General features: G+C 39.5%; 1 protein-coding gene across 26 annotated transcripts in view; it reads right to left on the bottom strand.

Annotated features, from left to right (window-relative positions):
- Window positions 1–26,864, bottom strand: part of CADPS2 (calcium dependent secretion activator 2) — a 570,146-nt gene that overhangs the window by 163,234 nt on the left and 380,048 nt on the right. For 18 of the 26 annotated variants that reach the window (XM_034768448.1, XM_034768267.1, XM_034768287.1 and 15 more), the window contains exons 9-12: window positions 19,260–19,326; window positions 5,008–5,116; window positions 3,901–4,104; window positions 1,333–1,341 (exon numbers count right to left, since the gene is read on the bottom strand). In XM_034768448.1, coding sequence (XP_034624339.1) covers window positions 1,333–1,341; window positions 3,901–4,104; window positions 5,008–5,116; window positions 19,260–19,326 — 389 coding nt within the window. The remainder of the gene's footprint in view (window positions 1–1,332; window positions 1,342–3,900; window positions 4,105–5,007; window positions 5,117–19,259; window positions 19,327–26,864) is intronic. The other 8 variants (XM_034768249.1, XM_034768321.1, XM_034768379.1 and 5 more) reach the window with 1 other exon arrangement.

Raw genomic sequence — 26,864 nt, 5'->3', positions numbered from 1 at the left:
ATAGGATCTCAGCTTTTGTTCCTTTAAATTCAAATATGTCTTTTTATGCTCGTTATTAGAAAACTAGTCCTAAATGTATCCTAAATGTAATTTTGATAACTGCATGGTACAAACCTAAAATTTCTAAAGAAAGGGAGACAAAAGTTTATTGATTAAACCCAATTATAGAGTCAGGTTCATAATAAAACTCAATATTGATCTGTGGGCATGATGCTAACATAATCAGTCACATTTAGAAATTTAGCCCCAGATCATATTGATCCATGTCAAGTCCAACTTTCAGCTGTATTTGTAGATGGAAGAATTATTTAATTCAAGCTGAAGGATCTGCAGCATCATATCTTGAAAAGATGCACAAACTAATTCATATCACTTGGCTTTGCATTGTCAAAGCAAGAGTCAAATCCATGTGACAGATTTCACCAAGGTGGATGTAGCAAATAAACAGTGTGACAGTACATTGGTGATTTAAGGTATAAGATGATCATCTACAGAAATAGCAGCATATTATTTCTTAGCATTTAAGAAGCAACACCATGTCTGATTAGATACCTTTTAAAAAGATGAACATTTCTTTTCTGAATACAAGTGGCCTACCATTAATCACAAACTTAGACTCTATTTCACACACAGTAATGTTGTGAAATTATTTTGAATATTGTTTCCAAAATGTTCTACATTGATAGAAATATTTCCCTAGACACAATCCACGTCAATGTAATAAATAGATTTTTTCTGCATTTCTTAGTAACAATTGTTTCTTATATAAATATCTACTTTACTGAGGGTTTTTTTTTTTTTTTTAAACTTTAGGGAGCAGGTCACAGAAAAAAGAATACATAATGTTCCTTTGTGCTGTGTCTCTTGTGCATAACATGTACCCAGCAGCAGCTTGCTTAAGCTTTTGGGACTTAATTCTTCTCTGCATAATTACAGGTACAAGATCTTTTTTCTTATTTTTAAAAAAGTATATATTTCTTTTGATGATTAATTTGAAACCAGTGGCGCATGTGTTGTTACCCAATGAGACTTTGACCTAACATCCAGATGCATTAATATGGACACTTGAACATGTATGAAGTCCCACTGAAGTCAATGGAGTCTGTGATAGCAGACCCAGACGCAGGATAAGTTGGGATAACCAAAACAAAGTTTTCAGATGTACATACTTATTGGTACTTAGTCCTAATATCCATTTCCTACCAATATTTGCATTTTATATTTTTCTTCAAAAGTCAGTAAAAAGCCTTAATGTACTAATATCAAACATTAAATGGGAAATATACCACTCAAGATTAAAAAAAAAAAAAAAAAGAATAGTTAAAAACTTACCTTTGCCAGCTACAGGTGAGCAGGAAATAATTAAAAAAAAATAGTTTGTGTCACATACTATATCCCATTTACTCTACAGTGTTTACACTCTAGTAACTGTTCATCTTTTCCAATACTTTCCCCACAAAAATAAAATAAAATAAAATAAAGTTGAACTGCATAATTAAAAACATAAGAACTTGTTTGGAAGATTAAAAGACAAGGATAAATATTTTATGGCTGTGGTTTCAAAATTCGATTAGCACTACATTTTAGCATTATTTAGAATAAAAATTTGCTTCATCAGATCCTTGAAGCAATGAGTTTGAGACTTTCTGGTTTGCCCACCAAGGTAAAAAAAAAGTGACACCTTGACCACCATAATGATATAATAAAAATGCAATTCCTTTCTAACTTCTATTCACTCCCTTGACTTTATGGAGAAAAAAAACATAAGGAGGACTGAAATTGCTCCTGCTTAGTTTCAGTTAATATTTGACTCCCCCCCAGCATTACTATCTGTGTCATCTCTGGATTAGGTACATGTGAAATTAACGTGCCCTTTTCTGTTCAGGAACCATAAATAGGTTAATTGTTTAATTTAATGGACCACAGGGCTTGGTCTAACTCTCACTAAAAATCAATGAAAAGGCTCCACTGATTTCAACAGGAGTTGATTTAGGCCCTTAGTCTTCAGTGAATGTTTCTGACACATTTAGAAAAAAGAAACTGGTTCACAAATAAAAATAAGCTAGGAGTGACTGAAAATGAAGCACTATCATGGCTCAGTATGGCATTTTTGAATGATCCAAATTCAAATATAGTAGTAGTTAAAGTTTTATTTTTTTTAAATAAATAAGAATTAAATCCCCTCCCTTTATATTCTAAAAAGAGTTTTAAATTTCCAACAAAATATTTCCCAGCTCACCTTTATTATACAAAATATTTGTGACTATGTTTTTCTCTCTTTTTTTTTTCTCTCTTACTTAATTGGCCTCTCAGAGTTGGTAAGACAACTCCCACCTGTTTATGCTCTCTGTATGTGTGTATATATATCTCCTCAATATTTATTCCACTCTATATGCATCCGAAGAAGTGGGCTGTAGTCCACGAAAGCTTATGCTCTAATAAATTTGTTAGTCTCTAAGGTGCCACAAGTACTCCTGTTCTTTTTGCGGATACAGACTAACACGGCTGCTACTCTGAAACTTGATAGAACTGTAATTCATCATTCTGATACCAGATATCAGGAAAGCCTACATTATAGAAGACTTTCAGTAGATATAGGGCAACTGTTAAGAGTATCAGACATACCAATCTTTTAAAAGTCTGCTAGTAGACTGCTTTAAACTTTTGTGGTCTAGAGAGATGTGGGTATTTATTCAAAGCTGCTCATATCCGAATTTTTTTTTTAAGTAATGTTTGGAGAAATGCCATCTTTAAATTTAAGTAGACGATCCAGATTCAGCAAAGCACTTATGCACATGCCTAACTTGAAGCAACCGTACTTATGTATAGGCTTTGCAAAAGTAGAAGTAAAACAATACCATAACTCCTGATTTCATCCAGCTGTTAATATGAAGTCAATGGAAATTCAGCATGTGCTTAAGGTTAAGCATGTGTTTCAGTGTTTGCTCAAGCGGGATGGACTAAAGTATGTGTTTAAGTGCTTTGCTAAGTCAAGGCATTAATCAGTAAAAGCACGTGTCGTTTATTTGAAATTAGCTTCTCTCTTCAACCCACAGTGACTTCGAACAGAATATGACAGCAGAGTCAGCATGACTTGGGCTGCATCAACTGGGGTGTGATTATATGAGAGACTGGTAGCACCGCCTATATTAAGGTTGCTCAACATTTGCCATTATAAGATTCTGATTTCAGTTGCTTATAACTCTGACAACTTCAACTGTTTGGGCTGAAATTGTATAAGCTGGGTTTCTGCCTCAGGTTGGTATTTTTCGGGGGAAAACTTCAGCCAAAATGGTTCAGCCATTTCTGAGAACAAGGCTATGGAAAAATAAGTTGTTTTGCCTATGTTAAAATATTCTGGTGCTTTCTTAAAGCTCTAGCACCTTCATGCTTTGTCTGAATGCTTTGAAGATTTAACACGTAATTTAGTATCCTCTAGGGATGTATGGAAGTCTTGCAGCCCATCTAGGCCATCCACCTCTCTATCTTATGTTTGCATTAACATATTTGTATAATATATTTGGGTGCACAGAAAATCAGATTATAAAGCTAATGGATTGATGAGGGTAAAATAATGCTTTCCTATTGATCACTGTAATGGTTAACACTTAGAAAAATATATTCTACACCAAATGCTATCTCCATGGCAATATGTGGTTCAACTTTAACCCGTATACAGTTAATTGTTATATTTTCATAATTTATAATAGCAACAATGACCTCCAAATCAGACATTCTCTGGCTGTTAATGATACTCTGGGTTAAAGAGCTTTCAGATAAGAACAAACTAGCAGGAAACATCCTCCCTGTGAATCACTCCTGCTTAATCTTCCCTGAGGGAGACATTCCATGCTTCACTTATTAAAAACCAAAACCAAAAAAAAAAAAAAAAATACTTACAAAGCTGTGATAATTCCATATGGACATTTCCTCCTTTTGGATTCATCTTCTGTGCTTGACTTGCAGGAATGGGTTTATATGACTGGCCTGTTGCTCTGTACATTGCTTGAACCCATAGTATTCTATCCTGGTCATCATCACTGGCAAATATTACCGTATCTCCTTCTTTAACAGCATTGAAAAACATTCGACCACCCTGAAGACCTGCAAAAATAGATAGCAAAATATCAGTGCACAATGGCATCAGTGATTTTTAATGGTGAATATTAAATATATATTTAGTATGTTAACTAACTGGATGCCAATATTTTTAAGATCATCAAATGAATTAAATAGGTATTTGTGCTCAAGAAGCATGAGAAAATTTGCAGCACAGCCATTAAATGGTAGTGTGTAGACATAATATATACAGGCCATGCAAAGAGTAACCCAAATCCTAATCTGTTTCCCACTGGAGTCAAGAATGAGAGAGTCTAATAATAATATTTAGCACTCATGTGTCACTTTTCATCTACAAACCACTGCACAAACTAATCAAGTCTCTCAACATCCCTGATGTGTAGGTAATTTTGATCATTCCTATTTTCATGTCCAGAAATTGAGGCAGAGCTGTTAACTGACTTGCTCAGTCAGGATTATAACCTACAAATTCCTGGCTTCTGATTCTGGTGTAAGTTTACTAGACCGTGCCGACTCTTGCAATGTTGAAGTGAGTGGCTTTAGACTAACAGACTTCATTCAGTAGAGTCCTGCTGAGTTCTCTTTGTCAATGTTTACTATCAATACTAACAATATAGGAAGAAAGGGAAAGATATTGGTTTACTACGTTTCCCTGATAGGGGTGTTTTTGTTTTAGTGCAAATGGCTCTGTGACCTTTTGGACACCTTAGTTTGAATTTTTTGATCTTCTTTCTTTCAACAAACTTACTTCTTTCTAAAGCATGATTTTCCTACTTGAAAAACCCAGAGGAATAACTGTAAAACCTTCAGCCACTGGCAGAAAATAAATGTTATCATGTCGACTGACAGAAACATCAAAGATAATAAGTAAAATGAATTTGCTGTTGTACATACTCTGTAAAACTTTTGTCATAGCATGAAGTGTACCTGTGTGAGGAGCTGTATAATCCACAGTGTATCCTTCAAGCTGCATTAATTCCTGAGGCTCAGATTTCTTTTCTCTGTAACTGCACATTGCAAATGTGTACTGGCTTACCTGAATAAGAACAGGAGTTTTGGTTTGTTACATTGCATTTCATATGTTTACATGCCAGATGACAATTGACTGGTGTTATACAACACAAACAACAAGACACATATACAAAAAGCAGAAGAAATGCTACTTCACATCTTCTAAATGCTCAAACCGAGGGGGTGAGAAAGTGCCATAAGTCATCCTCTCAAGAGGATCAGTTGCCAGAAGACTAGAAGCAGACTACCTTGTGGAAAAGAAACTGCTGACAGAGGGAAATGCACACAATCAACCAATGGGGATAAATGAGTGTGTAGTCTGGTCGCTCCTAATCAATAGAGGTAAGAGCTACCTATAGTCTGTAGTATGGGGAGGAAGAGAACCCCAAGTTTCACATGGGTCTCAGGAAAAAAAGCTATGGTGGAGCTTTTGAATTCTTATCTAAATCAACCTTTTCAGGTTTCTCCATTCTAGACCCAGTCAGTACATCATTCACTAACAACCCTCATCTGAGGTCAAATTCCAACAGCTGACTCCAGCTGAATTCAATGGGTTCTGCAGGTGCTTAGCCAAATTATGCATCACATCGTTTAAAAAAAAAAAAAAAAAGACAACAGATCTCTATCTGAGTACATTTTCATAATGGTGCATGTACATTTTGCTGTGTGATTTCTACTGGAATTAATCAGAGCTTTGACATGCTCAGACAAAAGGTGCAATATTAATGTAAAGTATAATTATAATGGCATGTGGGTAGCTAAATTCCTGTACACTGCTTTGAAAATGTACTGCAATGTTTTAATTATTATTTGTTGTTTTACAGTAGCTGTAAGGGGCCCCCAAAAAGATTGGGCCCCATTGTGGTAGGGGTAGATGCACATGGTAAGTGAACAGTCCCTGCCCGCAGAGTTTACAGTCTAAGGCCTTGGCTACACTTACCAGCTAGTTCGACGGCTGGAAATCGAAGTTCTGGGTTCGACTTATCGCGTCTAGTCTGGACGCGATAAGTCGAACCCGGAAGTGCTTGCCGTCGACTGCGGTACTCCAGCTCGGCGAGAGGAGTACCGCGGAGTCGACGGGGGAGCCTGCCTGCCGCGTGTGGACCAAGGTAAGTTCGAACTAAGGTACTTCGACTTCAGCTACGTTATTCACGTAGCTGAAGTTGCGTACCTTAGTTCGAATTGGGGGGGTAGTGTAGACCAAGCCTAAATGAACAAGACAGACAAGTAGAGTATGATCCCATTTTACAGATGGGAAACTAGGGACAAAAAGATTAAGAGACTTATCCAGTGTCACAAAGGCAGTCTATGGTGAGACAGGAACAAAACCTAAATATCTTGAGTCCCTGTCAAATACCTTAACCACAAGACAACCCTTCTTCTGTTTAATTTTTCACATAAATGAACTAAGGATAAATTAAACTATAAAGTGAATATGTACATATATGAGATTCTGTATGTAGATTTTTTATATTATCTGTTACTTAAAATATTTATTTAATTTAGTCTGATATGTCTATAAATATTAAAATGAGCAGCACATGCTAGCTCAGAGCCTGATTCTTTTACTCACACTGAGTAGCAACCTCACTTCTCAAGCTTGGTCCGTCAATTTAAATGGGACTACCCCAGGAGTACGGTACAGCTCAACATGAGTAAGGGGGCAGAATCTGGTCAAAATGGTTACAATTTTCTTTCACACAGATTCGTAGATTTTAAGGCCATACAGGACCATTATGATCAGCTAGTCTGACCTCCTGAACCACAAAGGCCATAGAACCTTGCCCAGGTATGCAGGAAGCCCATAATTTTTGTGTAAGCTAATGCATATCATTTAGAAAGATAATGAGTCTTGATTTACAAAGACTACAGGTGATAGAGAATCTACCACATCCCAAAGTACATTGTTCCAACAGTTAACTACCCTCACAGCTAAAAATTTACATTTTATTTCTGAATTTATTAGCTTCCATTTCCAACCGTTAGATCTTGTTGTGCCTTTTTCTGCCTAGATCAAAGACCCATCTACTAAAAGAAGAACTCTTCCCCATTCAGATACTTGTAGACCAGGATCAAGTCACTTAACTTTTTCCAGGATAAACTAAATATATTTTGTACTTAAGTCTCTCAACTAAAAGGCATGTTTTTTCAGACTGCAAATCATCCTTGCAGCTCTTCTCTGAACCCCTTCTAATTTTTCAACATTCTTTCTGAAGTGTTGATACCAGAACTGGGACAACATTCCAGTGATGGTCTACTAAAGCCATATACAGAGACAATACCACCTCTCTACTTCTACTTGATATTCACCTGCTTATACACCCAAGGATCACATTTGCTCTCTTAACTACAGCATTGCACTGGGACCTCACGTTCAATTGGCTATCTACCATGACCCTGAAGTCCTTCTCAGCATCACCAAATCCCAGGATATAGACCCCCATCTTGTAAATGTGACTTACAATCTTCATTCCTAGCTGAATGTTCCTGCATTTGGCTATACACTAAAACACAGGTTGTTCTTACCAGCTGATCCAGTTTGTTCTATATCCATATTGGTCTTCTCAGACTAGCAGCTTTAAATAACAATATCACACCAATGACTTGCATCATAAAGGTAGTTAATTAACTAATTGTGATAATGTTTATATTCCAGTTTTTTCCTGCAGTTACTGTACACCTTTGAAGACATTGTGAATTACTTGGTACTAGGCTGACTGCTAATATCTCCTGCACGGCTTTGCATCACAAGGTAGTCTCCTACGCACTGTGCAACATAGTCTGTTGGCTTTACTTACATTTTTCTAAAGGGACATTCCTCAAAATCAGCCATACATTTTAGATTTTGTTTAAAAATATAAAACTTAAACCTTTTCAACTCCTAAGACAAAGAGAATAAAATCATTAGAAAATCCTACAGAAAACATGGGGACACAGGAATTGCCTTACTGGATTGCATCATGGTCCATTTAGTCGGCTACTTATCTCTTTCAGTGCCAACATGAGATGCTAAACAGGAAGGTGGAAAACCCTCATTGTGGACAACAAAACAATAACATGCACAGGGAACAAATATTTAATAATAGACTCTTTAACATAGCTGAGAAAGGTATAACAAGATCCAATGACTGGAAGTTGAATCTAGACAAATTCAGACTGGAAATAAGGCATAATGTTGAGAGTAATGAGCCACTGGAACAATTTACCAAGGATTGTGGTGGATTCTACATCACTGACCACTTTTAAATCCAGATTGGATTTTGTTCTACAAAATATGTTCGACGAATTATTTTGTGGAACTTCTAAGGCCTGTGGTAGGTTAGATGATCACTATGGTCCCTTCTGAACTTGGAATCTACACATCTATGAAAATATACATTTTGTTGTTTCATCATAAACAAAAGCTGGAAAAGTGGTGAAATACATTTTCAAGTAATTGGGCTAAAGGAAGTCTCTCCTGATAATTCATCAAATAACTGTCAAAAATGGAAAGTCTGAAGTTAGAGACAAGATATTTTCAGATAAAAATAGAACTGATCTCTCTTCTTAAATAGCAATATTAGGTTGTAGTGCTTAATTTGTAATGAAAGATGTGCCAGGGCTCAAGCAAGTTTTTTTACACTAATAACTCATGCAGCAAGCCCAGAGGTGCCCGGGCTATGAACTGCTAAGCCTAGAGGTGCCAGGGCTCAGCGAGGGCAAGCTCTGGCACAAATTAAGCACGGTTAGGTAGGAAGAAATGGAAATTTTTTGTCTGTAATTGCGGAGTTTTCTGAAGGTCATAATTTCCACAGAGCCAAACATCAGGGTCTCATACATATGTTTATTTAGCTTGCATGTTAAAGTTTATTTATAACAAAATGTAAAGCTACTAAAAATTTGTGTTTGTTTATTACAAACCTGAAAATGGGCGGTAAAACAATTTCACCAAGGTATACCAATTTTTAAAAGGAGACCCAGCCCATAAGGTGAAGCATTCCCCACCAGAAGGCAGGGGGAAGGGAGCAGATGAAGTTTTCACTACCCCCACCTCTACTAGAGAGGGAAGATTTTGGGGACATATGGCTCCAATAGTCTCCCATATCTTCTCAGCAGTTCCAGACTCTAGGAGGTGGAGTATAGGATTCAAAGCTTGACTGCCAAGTGGGCATGAGTAAACCCTGGCAATACCTTCATGGTCCAGGACCACAGTTACAGAGAGAATATGATCCATAATTGATCAGTGGAATTTCTGACCTTGGGCAACCTTCAGGGCCCAAACAGACAATTACCTACAGGTAATGCCAACCCTCTCAGTTTCGCCGGCAGTCTCTTGGAATCACGCTCTATCTCCCGGAGGCTACTTTAGCCAAACCGGGACATTTTGGGCATTAAGAGTCCGGTGCAGCAGCAGGGCTAAGGCAGGCTCCCTTAGCTGCCTGGGCTCAGCGCCACTCCCAGAAGTGGCCGACATCATACCTGTAGCCCCTGGGGGTCAGGGGGTTTCCACATGCTGTCCCCGCCCCGAGTGTCGACTCTGCAGCTCCCATTGGCTGGGAACTGTGGCCAATGGGAGCTGCGGGGGTGGTGCCTATGGGCAGTGGTGTGTGGACATCTCCTGGCCCCCCACCTAGGAGCTGCTGCCAGAGGGATGTGCCAGTTGCTTTTGGGAGCCGCCTGAGGTAAGCGTCGACCTCCTAACCCCCTCCCACACCCCAAGCTCCTGCCCCAGCCCAGAACCCGCACCCCCTCCTGCATCCAAACTCCCTCCCAGAGCCGATACCCTGCACTCCAATCCCCTGCCCAGCCTAGAGCCTGCACCCTGCACCCAAACTCCCTCCTAGAGCCCACACCCCACATCCCCTCCCACACCCAAACTCCCTTCCAGAGCCCTATACCACACCCTCTCCTGCACCCAAATTCCCTGCCCCAGCCCAGAGCCTGCACCCAAACTCCTTCCGAGAGCCTGACCCCATACCCGCTTCTGCACCAAAACTCCCTCCCAGAGCCCACACCCTGCACCCCCCCGAACTCAAATGCCCTCCCACAGCCCGCACCCCATGCTACCTCCCGCACCCAAACTCCCTCCCAGAGCCCACAGCCCCTCCCACACCCCAACCTCCTGCCCCAGCTTGGTGAAAGTGAGTGAGGGTGGGGGAGAGCAAGCAACGGGGGGAGGGCGGATGGAATGGGGGAACGTGGCCTTGGGGAAGGGGCAGGACAGGGGCGTGGCATCGAGGAAGGTGTGGGGCAGGGGCGGGGCAAGGATCTTTGGGTTTGGGTGATTAGACAGTTGGCAACCCTAGGGATGGAGGGGGCCCATGGTCTGAGGGAGTTTTGAAGATAGTTTTGTAGGTACTGTATATATAAAACCTAATAGGAAGGAGTGGATAATCAGCAGGTACAGAGCCACATCGTAAAGGGTGCTTGAGGGTTATCGTTTCCTAGGGAATATTTAGAATTGTTTTAAAAATAACGTACATGATTCAAAATCCTAAAGTTGTGCAAACTGTTAGCCTATGTAATATTAATAATGTTAACCTCCCATTTCCTGCATACCATTCCTTCCTACTGTCTGTTACACTCATCCAGTGAGTTTTGTCTTCCATGAGATTTTAAGATTTTTGAGTTGGTGACCAAGTCTTCCTATGTATTTATACAATGCCCAGCAAAACTTGACCCTGATCCTGATTTGAAACTGTGGGCACTATAACAGTTTATATAAATCCAAATAATAATAAACATATAAATGTTAATTAAGTCTATTACAATCTATAAACTATGAAGGCTGCTGATGTATGATTATTGAAATATCACTGACGGACAATTGGGTAACTTGATCCGCTCAGCTAAAGAAGCGAAGGTGTTTGGTTTTCGGTTTTCATGTATATTCCAAAAACATTGTTTTAGTTGCATCAGCTTTTGTCTCATCAGGAATCAGTGCTCCTGCCACAACATTACTGTTATTAGTGTTAATTATTTTTGCAGCACTCAAAAGTGTGCAAGGTGCTTAGTAGAACAAATAAGAGACAAGTCCCTGCTAAAAAGGGCTTACAATAAGGAGGAAAGAAAAAAATCGTATTTTTATTCACTGCTACTCTTTTAAATGTATGTTAAACCCTCCCTCACCATTCTAAGCTAGAGTAATGCTGTGTATTCACTTGGATATGAACAACACACTCATAGCTGTACCCATCTGGCATGTAATTTTAAGCTCACATTTGCTATCTTTCCAAATATTTTTTCATGAATCACATATTGCCGATTACAGACAGACTTGTCAATAGCTACTGGTACTAATTATAGTAATGATTCCCCACCACAGAAAACTCTGATTGAACCTGAGCCACAATCCCTTTCCCTATACTCCCATCTGGGTCACTACAGATTCTCTGTGCTATCTCACAATAAGGTGGCAGATTGTTTGGGCTGGAATTAGGGAGGCACAGGTGTTACCACCTGCTATAAATTCTTTAGTTACCGTTTCTATTACCCTTATGTTTTACTGGACATTTAACTGATGCAATCATACTCCAAAGCACAACAATATACTGTACTGCTAATAAAAAATCCTTCTTACAATATAAAGGTAAAGCAAAATTATATATTTAACCTAAAATATTTTCAAATTGTAAAAGTTCCTAGTAAAAAAGATTTAAAAATAAATCTAGAAAATCAACACTCACTGGGCTCTATGATTATAAAGTATGTTTCCACTTTCTTTTGTAGTAGTGCATGGTCACATTTTTATGTATAAAGTCTATGAGGCCAGGATTTCATAGGCCATCTTGAGGAAGAATTTCTGGATTAATGCACTATGAAACCAGTGTAATACCTGAGATACATCAAAGATATTTTCATACTCTGGACAGACAACCTACACTCCCTCACAGATTTCCACCACAACTTCAACAACCACTACCCACCCATCAAACTCTCTCTAGAACACTTCCACACCAGGATCAACCTTCTGGACACCACACTCAACTTCAACAATGAAACCCTACAGATAACTATATGCAAGACACCCACAGGACCAGCACACCTCCCTTCACTGATCCAGTAACCACCCCAATCACACCAAAAAATCTGTTATCTACAGCCAGGCACTCAGATACCACAGAATATGCTCTGAGGAGATAGTCCAGGATACACACCTTTACACACTTAAAACTGCCTTCAACAAACAAGGACATTCCACCAGAGAAGTAGATCATATCATGGAATGGGCCACCCACGAGAACCTGCTTCATTATGGGGAAAAAAACACTCTGACCACACACCCCTAGTTGTCACCTACTACCCTACGCTGGGATCCATGTGGGACTATCATTAAACAACTACAACACATAGTCGATGGGGACCCCATCCTGAAATATTGCCAGAATCCCCTCTTCTGGCCCTCAAACAAGCCCACAACCTCACCCAGCTCATCATCAGAAACAAAGTCCCCACAGATGAGGACACAGCAACTCAAAGTGGCACAAGATCCTGCCAGAACAACAGATGCAAAACTTTCAGACATACCAATACCCCACACAACACATCTTTCAAGATCCAGGGGTCCTACACGTGCCTATCACAACAGGTAGTGTACCTCATCCAGTGTACTACATGCCCCAATATCAGCTATGTGGGTGAAATGAGACAATCACTATGCTCTCGAATGAACTCATACAGAAAATAATAAAACACAAAAACACCATATCACCTTTGGGCAAACACTTTTCATAAAGCAATCACTACATATTTGACCTCTCAATCTTCATCCTCAAAGGAAACCTGCACAAAATCTTCAAAGGATGAGCCTAGGAGCTTTAATTCATAACTTTGCTAGACACTGAAAACGATGGACTTAATACAGATACTGGATTTATGGTTTATTATAACAATCTGTAATCTACTAGCCCTCCCTTCTCCCTTTTTTCATCCTATGACTGCAGAGGTATTAATTGGCCACTTCACCTTGAATGGTCTCTTAGAATGTGTCAACAATTTACTTTAAACCAGTGATTTTCATTTAACCTTTTTTCATTTGTGGACCGCTAACAAATTGTGAATGGCGGTGCGGATCCCTTTGGAAATCTTAGATATAATCTTCGGACCACCAGAAATCTGTGGACCACAGGTTGTAAATCACTGTTCTATTGTAACAACAACCTTCTCCAGACCCTTTAGACATAGTCTGCGGACTCCCAGAGGTCACAGCTCTAAACAATCTGTTCCACCTTGTATTTACCTGCGATACTCTGAGTACCTTTCCCAGACATGAAGAACAGCACTGTGTGGCTCGAAAGCTTGTCTCTTCCACAAAAAGAAATTGGCCCAATAAAATATATTACCTTACTCACCGTGTCCCTCTATGCATAAAAAATGTGCACCTTCTGTGTGGCTCATGCCCTTGCAGAGTTCTGCTATCCAGGAGATAGGGTGTAGGTACTGCTAGTTCACTGAGAAACTTAAAGAGCATATAAGAACCTTTCTCTTTTTCTTACATTTTTGAGATAGAGCTTAGTTTATTTGACTGAGTTGGTGAGATGAGACTACAGAAAGCTACAGAACTCAACAACAATATATATAAAACTGAAGCTACTAGTTTACATTTATAGCTTGGTAGAATGTTCATAGATTCACAGATTTTAAAGCTAAAGGGACCACTGCAATAATCTAGTCTGACCTCCTGCTTACCACAGGCCCATAGGACTTCCCTGAATTCGTTTCTGTTTGAACTAGAACATATATTTTCCAATCTTGATTTAAAGATCTGTAGTAACAGAGAACCCCCCACAACCTTCAATAAACTGTCCCAATGGTTAATTACTCCCACTGTTAAAATTTGTGTCTTGTTTCTAGCTTGGATTTATCTAGCTTCAACTTCCAGCCATTGGATTTTATTATACCTTTGTCTGCTAGACTGTAGAACCCTCTATTACCAAATTTCTGTTCCTCATCTAGATATCTATAGATTGTGATCTTAACTCTTTGTTAAGTTAAATAGATTGAGCTTTTCAAGTATCTCATTATAAGGCATATTTTCCAACCCTTTAGTCATTCTCATGGTTCTTCTTGGAACCCTCTCCAATTTATCAACACCCTTCTTGAATTGTGGACTCCAGATTTAGACACAGTATTCCAGCAGCGGGTGCACCACTACCAAACACAGAGGTAACATAACCTCCGTACTCCTACTCAAGATTCTCCTGTTTGTACATCCAAAGATTGTGGTAGGCTTTTTGGCCACAGTGTCACACTGGGAGTTCATGTTCAGCTGATTATCCACCACAATGCTCAAATCTTTTTCAGAATTCCAAGAATAGAGTCCCTCACCCCGTAAGGATGGCCGACTATCCCCTACTCCCACACAACTGAGTCAACACTGCTTCACAGATTTCTTGTAGGCATCATAGAGGAAGTGGTCTTAAGGAAGAGAGGGAAGTGAGCCTTACAAATTATTTCTCAATGTAGGAAGTGGTTTTAGTCAGACAGATATCAAATACTTCTTCCTGTGTCAAATTCATCCCTAGGTGGCTGAAGAGGGAAGTCCAAGCAAATCTTGCGGCCCTTATTCAGTCAAAATTCCTAAGGATTTCTGTGGCAGGTCATAAAGACAGCAAGATTTAGCCAACATCTCTGAGATAACAAGAGCACCAACACTGGGCAGATGGACTTCTGGCATTTAATGATGAAAAGAACAGCTAGGAATGAATTACAATTATAAGAGAAATGTTTCTCTATTTGGCTTATTGGAAGAAGAAAATATTGCCAGATCATACGCAAGATAAAATATCAGAACTGCCTGCTTTTTCTTCTTCTCTAAAATATAAGATATTGTGTCCCTGTTGTTTTCCAGTTTGAAAAGAAGGATGGATAGATAGCTGTCTAAAGAAGTGACTATATTTTTAAAGGAATAAACACTTATATCACAGAACAGAGGTAGTTAGAATTTCCAAATACTCAAGAGCAATTGTATACATTCTATACTATCAAATAGCTCAGTGGTTTGAGCATTGGCCTACTAAACCCAGGGTTGTGAGTTCAATCCTTGAGGGGGCCATTTAGGGATCTGGGGCAAAAATCTGTCCAGGACTGATCCTGCTTTGAGCAGGGGGTTGGACTAGATGATCTCCTGAGGTCCCTTCCAAACCTGATATTCTATGATTATGTAGAGGTATAATTTTTAAATAAAAGGGACTAATCATACTCTCACATCAGCATCCTGCACAATGAGCATTACACACGAACATCACACCTGAATAATAGTTCATAACCATGTTGAAGGCATCTATCATCTAACTGAATTTTATATGCATAGTGCTTTAATGATGTAAGTCAAACGGATATGAAAGAGACAGAAAGAGAAGGGAGGATCACCAAGAATATCAATAATGAATCAATACAACAGGTTGATATGCATTGTTACATGTTTCAAATCTTTCACCTCCACTGATAAAATAAGGCAAGTAGCATGTATAGATCCCATCAATAAGCAGGGCCTGACTGTACAGCTAATATTAAATTCACACCGTTTCTTTATATAAAATAATCTTGTTGATTTTTGTAGATACTTCATGTTATGATTCTGTCATGCTGACATCATGCACCAACTTTACTGATATGGGCCAAAATAAAGCACTGATGTCTAGTGCAGAAGATCATCACAGTTAGAAAATTATTGTAATGCTTTTCCCCTAGATTCTAGCTTAAGAACAGAAAGTGAGAGATAATTGAAGTTAAGTTTATTGGACTCAGACGGTCTCCGAGTTTGTTCCACAACCTCTCCATCCACCCCTCTAGGCCTGCTAAGGTGCTCACTTTCTACACGTCTAGAAAGTCCACAAAAAGGAAGAGAATAGAGCCTGGCAGGAAGAGAATTGAGCCTTTTTGTGAGGTAGAGGGCAGCAGAACAGGGGGACTGCAGGAGTTAAAGCATGGGGGAACAGCAGGATGAGAGGCATTCCATCTTTTCTGTGCACTTTAAGAGATTCACTGCCTACACGCAAGCCTTATAGAGCCACATCAGGGTCATCCCACCCCCGCTAAGCCTTAGGGGGCTCATAAGGGTCCCTAAAACCTCCCCTGGGAGCCTTAGGAGGCTCAGAAGAACTTGTCAAGCCTAACTAAAGTGCCTACCCTTCTTCCCCAGTGAGCCTGTGCACTCTTATAAAGATTTTTACCTTTAAGTCATAGGGTGGAGCTTGATTCCACACCACTGAAGCCATTGACTTCAATGGAAGCCAAACCAGATCTATGTGCTTTCAACTTTTAATTTCATTTGAACAAGGATTTTGTTTGGAATGGTTATTATTCTGCTTAACGTCCTTTAAACTCTCAGAATGGGAGTGGCAAAGGGGAGAGGTTGAGTGTGGATGAGCAACAGAATGCTAGAGGAAGGAGATGGGTTTCCAGTAAAATATTTATCCTCTGTTTTAGAAGCATGTTTCTTTTTAAAAATACTTGGGCTCATGAACTCCCTGTGACATTGCACCCCATAATGCTTTATAGAAATATGCTTATGAGTGTAAATATTACATAACTGGAATATGTTTGATGCTAGATATGCCATGTACCATGTCTTTGCAAAGGTTATAGTCTACTGAATGTATTTATCCTATTCATATGCATGTATCATTTTCATATCTGAAGTTATGCGCATTGGCTCTGTGCTTGTATTTAAAGTGTTTGCTGTGGAAAGCACTTAAGGCAGATTTGTTCAACTTAGTGTGAAGGGGGGGTTATTCAAGTAATTGGGAGTACTTGGCTAACAATGGACCTTGATAGATGACAATCCACACCTGAGCTTTCTGGGAACATGTGGGGAATGGTGTCAGCCTGTAGAGAACTGAGTCATGCATGGACATGTGACTTGCCCATGTGACTCCAAAACTCCATCTTGTAGCTGTAATTCTACACAGGAGGAGAGAGAGAGAGGTTTCCACCCACAAGAGAGAGACTATATAAAGTCCTGGGAAACCCCTCCATTTTGTCTTCAGCTGTCTCCACCCCAAGGAGATGCCTGAAAGAAACTGGAACAAAGGACAGTAACTACAGGGGTGTGAGTGATTGCTGGATCCAGACCAGGAGGTAGTCTAGTCTGTAAAAGAAGCTTATTGGAACATCTCTGAGGGTGAGACTTACCTGCATTTAGTTTCTTACTGTATTAGTCTTAGACTTGCGTGTTTTATTTTATTTTGCTTGGTAATTCACTTTGTTCTGTCTGTTATTACTTGGAACCACTTAAATCCTACTTTTTATATTTAATAAAATCACTTTTTACTTATTAATTAATCCAGAGCAAGTATTAATTCCTGGGGTAACAAACAGCTGTGCATTTCTCTCTATCAGTGTTATAGAGGGCGAACAATTTATGAGTTTACAATATAAGCTTTACACAGAGTAAAAACAGATTTATTTGGGGTTTGGATCCCATTGGGAAATGGGTATCTGGGTGTTGGAGACAGGAGCACTTCTTAAGCTGTTTTTAGTTAAGCCTGCAGCTTTTGGGGGACATGGGTCTGTGTTTTCAGCAGGCTAGTGTGTCTGGCACAACCAGGCAGGGCTCTGAAGTCCCATGCTGCCAGGGAAAATGGGTTTAGAGGTAATCCCAGCACATCAGGTGGCAGTCCCAAGGGGGGTTTCTGTGACCCAACCCGTCACACTCACCACTCCCCCACCAATAATATAAATAACACATACTCAAGGAGATTCACATCATCACCACAGCACCTTTCTGCCAGTTAGAATAGGGACACACAAAAGAGAAGAACTGACTCTAAAGTACATCACATTTTCAGCCATGACCTGAAAACAAGCATCACCCTGAGTATGTGCAGGGGGCGTGCTGATTTTTTTAAACACTAATTAAAATTGTTGTTCATTTCTCCAGTCTTACAACTCATGTAAGAAACATTTCTATTCCAAATCTATTATTCACATATTTGATCGTCATGAAAAATTGTTCTCTCTTGCCACCAAGGGCAGGACAAGAGGCAATGGGTTCAAACAACATTGCAGATTTAGATTAAATCTCAGGAAAAACTTCCTAGCTGTAAAAACACTAGGACAATGGAACAAACTACTTAGGGAAGTCATGGAAGCTCCTTCACTGGAGGTTTTCAAAAAGAGGCTGGATAGCCATCTGTCTTGGATGGTTTGACCCAACAAATGCTGTATCTTGGCAGAGGGTTAGACTAGATCAGGGGTCGGCAACTTGCAGCATGTGTGCCAAAGGCGGCATGCGAGCTGATTTTTAGTGGCACTCTGCTGCCAGCCAGGGGTCTCGGCCGCCGGCCCCGCTCAGCCCGTTGCCTGCCTGGATGAAAGGAACCTCAGGCTGGCAGCGGGCTGAGCAGGGCCAGCGGCTGGGACCTCGGCTGGCAGGGGCCAGCGGACGGAACCCCGACCGGCAGTGGGCAGCCGGGGTCCCCGCCGCTGGCCATGCTCAGCCCGCTGCCAGTCTGGGGTTCCGTCCGTCGGCCCCTGTAAATGTAAAACGTGGCATGCAAAACCTTAAATTACAGTAAATAAATGAAGACTTGGCACACTGCTTTTCAAAGGTTGCCAACCCTTGGACTAGATGATCCTTATGGTCCCTTCTAACCTTATAGTTCTATAATTAAATGGCTAATACAGAAAGGATAGTCTCTCTCTCTGTGTATGTATTATACACACACACACACACACACACACAACTAAAAACTAAAACATCAAGAAAGTGTAACATAGTAGTACCTTGTTACTTTTATTTAATTTGAAATGCAGAACACCGTAGTTGAATTAGCTCATTCAGGCAGGATAAATATATTTTACTTTTTACAAATATTTTTTAAATTTTTCAATGATCTGAATGCTGCTAGAAAGGCTCACGCTCGATGGGATAATTCAAGACCGTAGAACTTCACTCAATAGTGTCTTTAAAATTGGACTCTTATTCTGGAAGTTCTTCTCAGCAGGATCTGGTCTATATGTATGTGAAATGCCCTCACACTTTTATTCACTGAACATATTATAAATAAAAATGATGCTGCTATAAAATCTGGAGGAGTTCTGTGAACATAAATTGAAGGTATGTATTTACAAAGTAGAATACGCTGCTTGAACATTGCAGAAATCATAGGTAAGATTTTACTGTTCTGAGAGCACATTTCCAGAAATTTTACCATCCAAACTTGGTAGACAAAGAAACTACTAACCTGAACAAGAACAAAGTAGCGTTTTTTCCATCTTTTCCAAACCTTCTGTCCAAGAGCATATAAATACCTGCCAAGTTAAAAAAAAAGTCATCTGTGAATAATTAATGTGATATAAAGAGGAGCCAGTGAAAACAATTATTCAACTACTATCAAGCCTTCCTTTAAATTAAGCATTGTCATCTCCAAACAGAAGTAATTTTCTCTTCTATTTATTCAAGCCATTAAAAATGTAAGTGTGTAAATATTCCTTTTCACTCAAAATTAGACTGTAATTAAAAATATGACAAAGAGAAACAGATACAAACTGAGTGCATTGATATTTAAAAAGACTAATCTGCTTGGCTCTTTTATGCAAGCAATTGACATTGGAAAAAAAAGGGAAAGACGGAATAGAAACACGACAGCAAATTAAAACACTTATGGCTACGCACACACACGAGTGTGCGTTTTTGTCGAAGAATCGGACTGCAGGCTCACCTTTTTTGCTCCATGCAGATTTACTTTGTATTTCTAATTTTTTGTTGTTACTTCTTCAACATGGTTGAGTGTAGGTAAGTTTTGTATAACATCAACCATAGTGCCAATGTGGGAAGATATTCAAATATAAAACTGCCATCAAGGAAACAGGACTTCATTCTTTTTAATGTAAATAAAACTGAGGCTCCCAAATACAGATTCACCCGGTGTAGAGAATAAAAAACTGGACTTCTTGTTCCCAGGGACAGAGAATTCAAGACTTCGGTAAAATCTGGGCGGAAGAGCAACACTAGTTATCTTAGAAGCAGCAGAAGGGTGCAGACTAGCAGCAAGTTTTATGGCTGATTTTTTTATTTTTTTGTGATTGTCAGACTCCTAATCATGAGGAGGACAAGCCTGCATAATGTCGGAGGACAAAAGAAAGTGGTCTGAAATGAACGTCCTCAACAGCCCAGAAAAGCTGAGGGAGAGCTCCTTGTAGAACCTGAGGGAGAACAACACAACCCCCTTTCCCAGGAGCTGTCCTAAGGATCCTACCAGACTGCACTGAAGATAACTAGTATAATTCATGGAACCAAGTCTTTGTACAAAACTGCAATTCAGTGTCTGGATTTGATGGGGCTGGACTCACAGGGCATTCCCCAGAAAAGCATATACTCAGGGGTATAAACTCTGGTGAAGGTGCTGAAGGCCCCACAACAATTATGGATAAAGAAGAGGAACCCAGAGTCCTAGACATCGAAATCACTGGCAAAATGAGAAGAATCCTCAGCACTAATGGTGCCATAGCAGGCATCTCAGGGTCACAGATTTTTGGATTCTTGATCATGCATTTTCCTTTTCTGACATAGTGATGGGAACTCCAGCCCCAAACACGGGTAAGCACTTCTCTCTCTTTTTCCTTGAGTCTGAGGACAACCAAGAGTGCTTTTAAAGAGTCCCTGAAATAAAGACCCACATGAGACTGTGTAGACAGCACTGCAAACTGACAGTCTTGGGTTAAAGCACTGAGGAGAATCATGGTATTAAGAATCTGACTGGTTTCAATCCTGAAACTCTGCAGCAGGAGGTCTGTCTATTTGCAAGTAAGGAGGGTGGAGGCTAAGGTCTCCTGGTGACTGACAGGGCTAGTTCTGCCTCCAAAACTTCAAGCAAGGCTGAAAATTCACTGTAGGATCTGTGGACCTGGCCTCACTAAGAAAAGGTAGGACATGGGACGGAAAGTGCCACGGAGGGGCTAAGAGGTATGCTACGCTACAAACTATCAGCTGCTGCACAAGAAAAATCAGAGAGGCAGCATTACCTCTCCTCTGTGTATTCTATGTCTCTTGTCCACAAAGGCACAGAGTGTAATGGGATCACTGAGTTCACAATAGCAGAGGGCCTTATTATAACATGCAGCCATCACTGTATGGGAGTACAGAGGGACAGCTGCTTGAGGTCCAAGGGGTTGGGATTGTGGTTTCCTGTGGAACTCTGGTTTCTGCTGTCTTTTTGGGCTCAATCCCCTGTGTTCTGCACCCTGTCAGCAGTAACTTGTTCCTTCCACTCACTTTTGCAGGGGACGGAAGAAAATTAGTTCGTTTCTCTAAATAGATTCTTGCACTGTAAAGTTATTACAGGTGAAGGATATAAACTTTTGCCCACTGAGAATGTGTAGGACACAACTGTTTTTTAATCAGACTGTGATCATTTTGTTATATCACACACTGGATCTCTCTCCTCATTATTAAAACATGGAGTTATCTTTCCTTAGTTCATGCCCTGGTACAAATCTGTAAGAATTCTGCTTTACTTAAGTACTATGGTTTTTTTTTGTGCTGGTGAGATCAGACAATTTGGTTTGTGTACCAAAGGTTTGTTTGCAGGACTGCTGTGTGATTGTGTTCTGGCTGAATACTCTAGAGCCTGCTGTGTAATTCCCATCTTCTCTCAATTGTATGATTATCTTAAATTCGATAAAAAGAAAGTTTAAGAAACAGGGTGTGTAAATCAGACCTGTCAGAGAAAGGGCATACTGGGAGCACATATTTAACTGTGTTTTATGTGAGAATTTTTAGTGTTTGCCAATAATATATGTATTTACCACACAGAGTGCCAGAAACATACTCTAATGTGTAATGTGACTTGTTTTACTTTTCATATATACTTTAAAAGAAGCAAGCACGTTCCCTAGGTTGGAACATTTATTCTTTTTTGCCAACACATACCCATTCTTCCCCCTTGTAATTTCTTTCATTTCAATAATCATTTTTGGGGGAGGGAAAAGTGTGAATGGACATGTCTGAAGAACAGTAACAAAAATATCTACAGAATACTGCTCTCATCCTTGGGGACAAAGGCGACCACAGCGCAGCTCAGGAAAGGGGGTGCACAGGTGACCTTTGTGATCTCTCAGTCCTTAGCCTGCCCTCTGCCAAGCTAGTCTTCTGGCATAACTCAGAGGAGCCATGCTTTAACCCATGCTGGATGCCAGTGGCCTCAGGGGTCCAACACAGTAGCTAGGAATAAACAGCTGAAAAGTGCTGAGACACAGGAACGTCGTGACCATGTGCACTTACTGCTGGGTGTGGCCCCTTAGTGTATGTCTACACTGCAATTGGGCACCCGGAGTTGGCCTGTGCCAGCTGACTGGGACTCAGGATGCAGGGCTGTTTAACTGTTGTGTAGATCTTCCGGCTCAGGCTGCAGCCCAAGCTCTGTGACCCTTCCAGAGCCCGAACCCAGACATTTACACTGCAATTAAACAGCCCCTTACACTGAGTCCCACAAGCCCGAGTCAGCTGGCCCAGGCCAGCCCCAATTGCCTAACTGCAGAGTAGACATACTCTGAGACAGTTAAAAAGGGAGTCATCTCTATGCCATCAGAGGATCCCCCCAGGATAATCCTTTCACACCCAGCAATGCTGGTTGTAGGCCTAGAATCCATTAGGGTTCCAGCATAAAATGAACACCCCACACTAAGGGTCTTCTCTGAGACCAAGTGAGCATAGCATTGAGAAATGACAAAACATCTTAATTGTATGATGATCCATTTGATCTCTGAATGAAGTCTTTCTATAAGAAAAAAGGTAGTGGGTTTTTTTTGTTTTTTTATCTTCTCTTCCCACACGGTTGTTTACAATTAAAAAGTCTCTTTGATACTCTTTTTTTATTACGGTCACTTAAATGGGCACAATGCTCACAATTTACAATCAACTCAAAACCAGTTTAAAAATATAGGGGAAAAAGCCTATATTCCTCAAGTAAGTCCAACCAATGTAAGATGTTAAATACCAGCTTTCTCTGGGGAGTAAGAGAGAGGGGGAGGAAAACACTGCCTACTTAACTTTAAAATCTGCTGTTCTTACATAGGATTAGGTAACAAAGAAATTAGCACTATTGACACAAAGTGGGGATTTAACACAGAGAAGCAAAGCCTTATGGCATTTGGTTTTACAAATCACTATAAACACACAACAATAATCTTAAACTATTAATCCCTCTTCCAGTGCTCTCCGTAAAGGGAAGTGCTAATTCCTACTGTAGAACATTTCAGTAATTACCAAGGGCTATGTCATGTCTTCATTTCACATGGGAAAACTCCTGTGGTATCATAAAGAGTTAAACGTTCATTCTGTGTGGAGTAGCACTTGGAAATTTCATATTAGGAATTTATAGGAATTTTAGTTTGTGACAAATTGTGGCCAGGGCTCATTGGGGATAACAGTAAAAGAGCAGCTCCCAGAGGTGAAAGCAACGCTTAATTTGTGCCACGGCTGAGCCCGGCACCTCTAGGCTTGGCAGTTCATCGCCCCAGCACCTCTGGGCTTGGCACATCAGTTATGAAACTAAAAAAATTGCTTGAGCCCTAGCAGTTCTTTCATTACAAATTAAGCACTGGGTGAAGGAGACCTGGGATTTCACTGGCAGACCTTGTGCCTCTGGGAGAAGGGAAGACCTGAAGTCTTTGCAAACTAAGGTCCCTCTTAGTACCCTCTATACTCTCACAAGGGGGAAGGGCAAAAGGGCTCAGAAGTGAGCTGAATGATAGGGGCTAGGCTTAGGAGGGTCTACCCTTTGTTATTATGGTGGGAGCCCTGTAACCCTACATTGGACCCAGTTAAATGCCTGGGATATGAGAGACAGGGAGGGCATATTGCACCCCTGCCCTCCGCTCAGTTAATAAAGTTGCAGCTTGCTGCTTAAATCTATCCCTGTCTGTACCTTCATTCATTTACACGTGCTGATCAATCACTCCATGCACAGAATATGCCCGTAACACTATACCTGGGGGTATAGGCCCCTTTTGATTATCTTCAGCCATACTGAAAATCACACAGCAGTCATTCTCTCATAGATTCTCTCTCTCTTTGGGAAATGCTGAAACATATTTTGTCTCAGACTCCAAAAAATCATATGCAGATATAGCTGATATGATATTTCTCAAAAATATTGCACCATTTACTACATGTAGTCTCTCTCTCTCTCTCTCTCTCTCTCTTTAATTCTGGTTCCACCATAGAGATTGTCAAACGTAATTCTTGAATGATTACAGTTTGGCTACATATTTAGATGGAGGCCTCTGAAAAAATACAGTTACATCTTGCTTATTACTAAATAGCTTCACCTTCAACTCCATTTCTCAAGATCCACTTTTGTTACAACACCTATTACAAACTGCCCAGCATTCAATGGGTAGGCTGAAGGCAAGTTGGGAAAACTTGTTATTTATTGATCTACCAGATGTCCCGATTTTATAAGGACAGTCCCGATTTTTGGGTCTTTTTCTTATATAGGCTCCTATTACCCCCCCACCCCCGTCCCGATTTTTCACACTTGCTGTCTGGTCACTCTAGTAATCACACAATTTCAAACACACAAATATAAAATCTGTACATATATTAACAATGTATATATATGATTGTCCAGCTCCCTCAACCTTTGTATATTTGCTCATTTTCTTAGTTTGGCAGTAATCTGAGGCTAGCAGAATGGAACCCCAATCATAATCAGGGCCTCTAGATAAGACAAGACAGTATGAACATATATAAATATTAGTAGTATTAATAATAATAGGGATTGAAATTCAACACAAAACTATTTAAAAATAAAACCTTCTTAAAAGTTTGCTGTTTAATAATAGCCTTGAACACTGTTTTGTCAAACAAACAAGCTATATTTCCCTTTTATTTTTCAATCCACAAAGAGTTGAGCTGTAGAAATCAGAATTGTATTATAATCAATTAAATCATAGATTAAAACAATCTATTCTATACTGTTTGCAGTATTTTTTCCAACAACAAAAATATAATTCACGCACATTTCATGGAATTTTTATAATTAATTTTCTGGATAAGAAAAACTATGATGGATGCTGATTTTATTTATATAACAATGTAAAGGCATTCCTTTTATCTGAAAATCAAAGAAATTTACTGAATGATGTACTCCTGAAATATTTGCAAAGAGAAAACTGTTTTTGCTAAATCTGACACATTTTTTATATACAATACACTTAAAGGTTTTTCAAAGTACATATTCACATATCACAAAAGTTCAAAAGCATATTGTTAAATATTGTAATTTAGTTTCAATTATGTGGTGGCATATGTGTCAAAAATGGAAGAGAGAATGGCAGATTATTTGCACTAAATTCATGCTGTGAGAGTTCAGGGATTTAGTTTTTGATGAAAAATCAGCTCTAATGAATAGCTGAAAAATCTAATTGTGTGTGGAATACTGGAACTATTCACTGCTGGAAAAAAAGGGAAAAGGACTTATTACTTCAACACAGATAATTTTTTAATCCAGCTTTTCATTCTAAGGAATGAAGCAATCAATTTACATCTTGAATGATAAATTCTCTACTTTTACAAGGCTTCATTTATCACAAACAATAAAAAAATACAGAAAGAAAAATCAATACATATAGCAGTTTAGTCCAGCAAAGGGCTTCTTAAAGAGAAACCTCAGTCAAGGTTGAAAGAGCAATTAATGCAGTCTCAAAAATCTGGGCCATTCTGATAGAGTTCGGTTAACATGTGGCAGAAGTAATCATCCACTTGTGAAAATGATTTTCAGTTCATTCTCAAACACCTTTCAGACACTCATGATCCCATTTAACTGACAACAATACAGGCTATCTGTGGACATCATTGCATTTGATGTGAGAACCAATAGGGACCAAATGCCCACAGGCACTTTCAGTCATCACTGCACGTTCTGTGTTGCTTGCATAAAAGGAATCTTCCTTGCACTGCATTCCTTCTTTTATTTAACCCCACAAGATTAAGCCATTTTTTTTTTTTTTTGCCTTCAGTTGAGGATGAGAGGCACAACCGATGCAAGACAACAATATGACCTGGGTCATCAGAAGCCTAGTAGCAAACATTCTCAGATTGATTTCAGTACTTTCTGTGCTCTTGAGAAAGAGGACTAAATAAACCGTCAACAAATGAAAACATATCAGCCTAAACTTCTATTGTAATTATGACTGCTAAGAATGCAGAAATCTTGAGAAATGTCAAGTAATGTAGGCATCACAACTGAGAGGGAACATAGTACTATTTATTCCAATGAGCAATAGTCTCATAATATGGACAGAAAAATGTGATTTATTCTGAGCACCTTTTCATTCTATTTACATTTCATTATACAGACAGTATTTTGATTAATACAGGTGCACTTAAGAATCTGTATATTCTTGCATACATTTTTATCTGAAAAGGTCCGTTTACCATCTTAATAGCACCATCCAACAACATTTTACCACTACTAAATAAGCATTACTGGACTTACATTAGCTGTGAAATAAATACTATGATGATTTGCTAATTAGTACTTGAACCTATGTAGTACTGTAAAATCAACTAAATTTATTAACTGAGCATTCACGTTAAAGGTAAAAAGCATTCTTCAACTTTGAAAGAACCCCCAAGACAATAAAAAAGTGATTGATATCCTTTGTATGTGTGTATACAACATAAATGTGGCCAGTGTTCCAATAACAGGAAGCAGAACAATATGCACATAATATCTAACTTCCTAGTAAAAGGCTTTGCATTACACATTTATAAGAAAAACCATGACAGAGACATGACAATAAGAAATTAAGACAGAACAGTTATTTTTATTCCCCCCGGCCTT

Source organism: Trachemys scripta, chromosome 1 (genome assembly GCF_013100865.1).
Source record: "Trachemys scripta elegans isolate TJP31775 chromosome 1, CAS_Tse_1.0, whole genome shotgun sequence".
In the NCBI taxonomy this organism is placed as follows: domain Eukaryota; kingdom Metazoa; phylum Chordata; order Testudines; family Emydidae; genus Trachemys; species Trachemys scripta.
The sequence above is the reverse complement of the archived record's forward strand: the minus strand, read 5'-3'. Positions and strand labels throughout refer to the sequence as shown.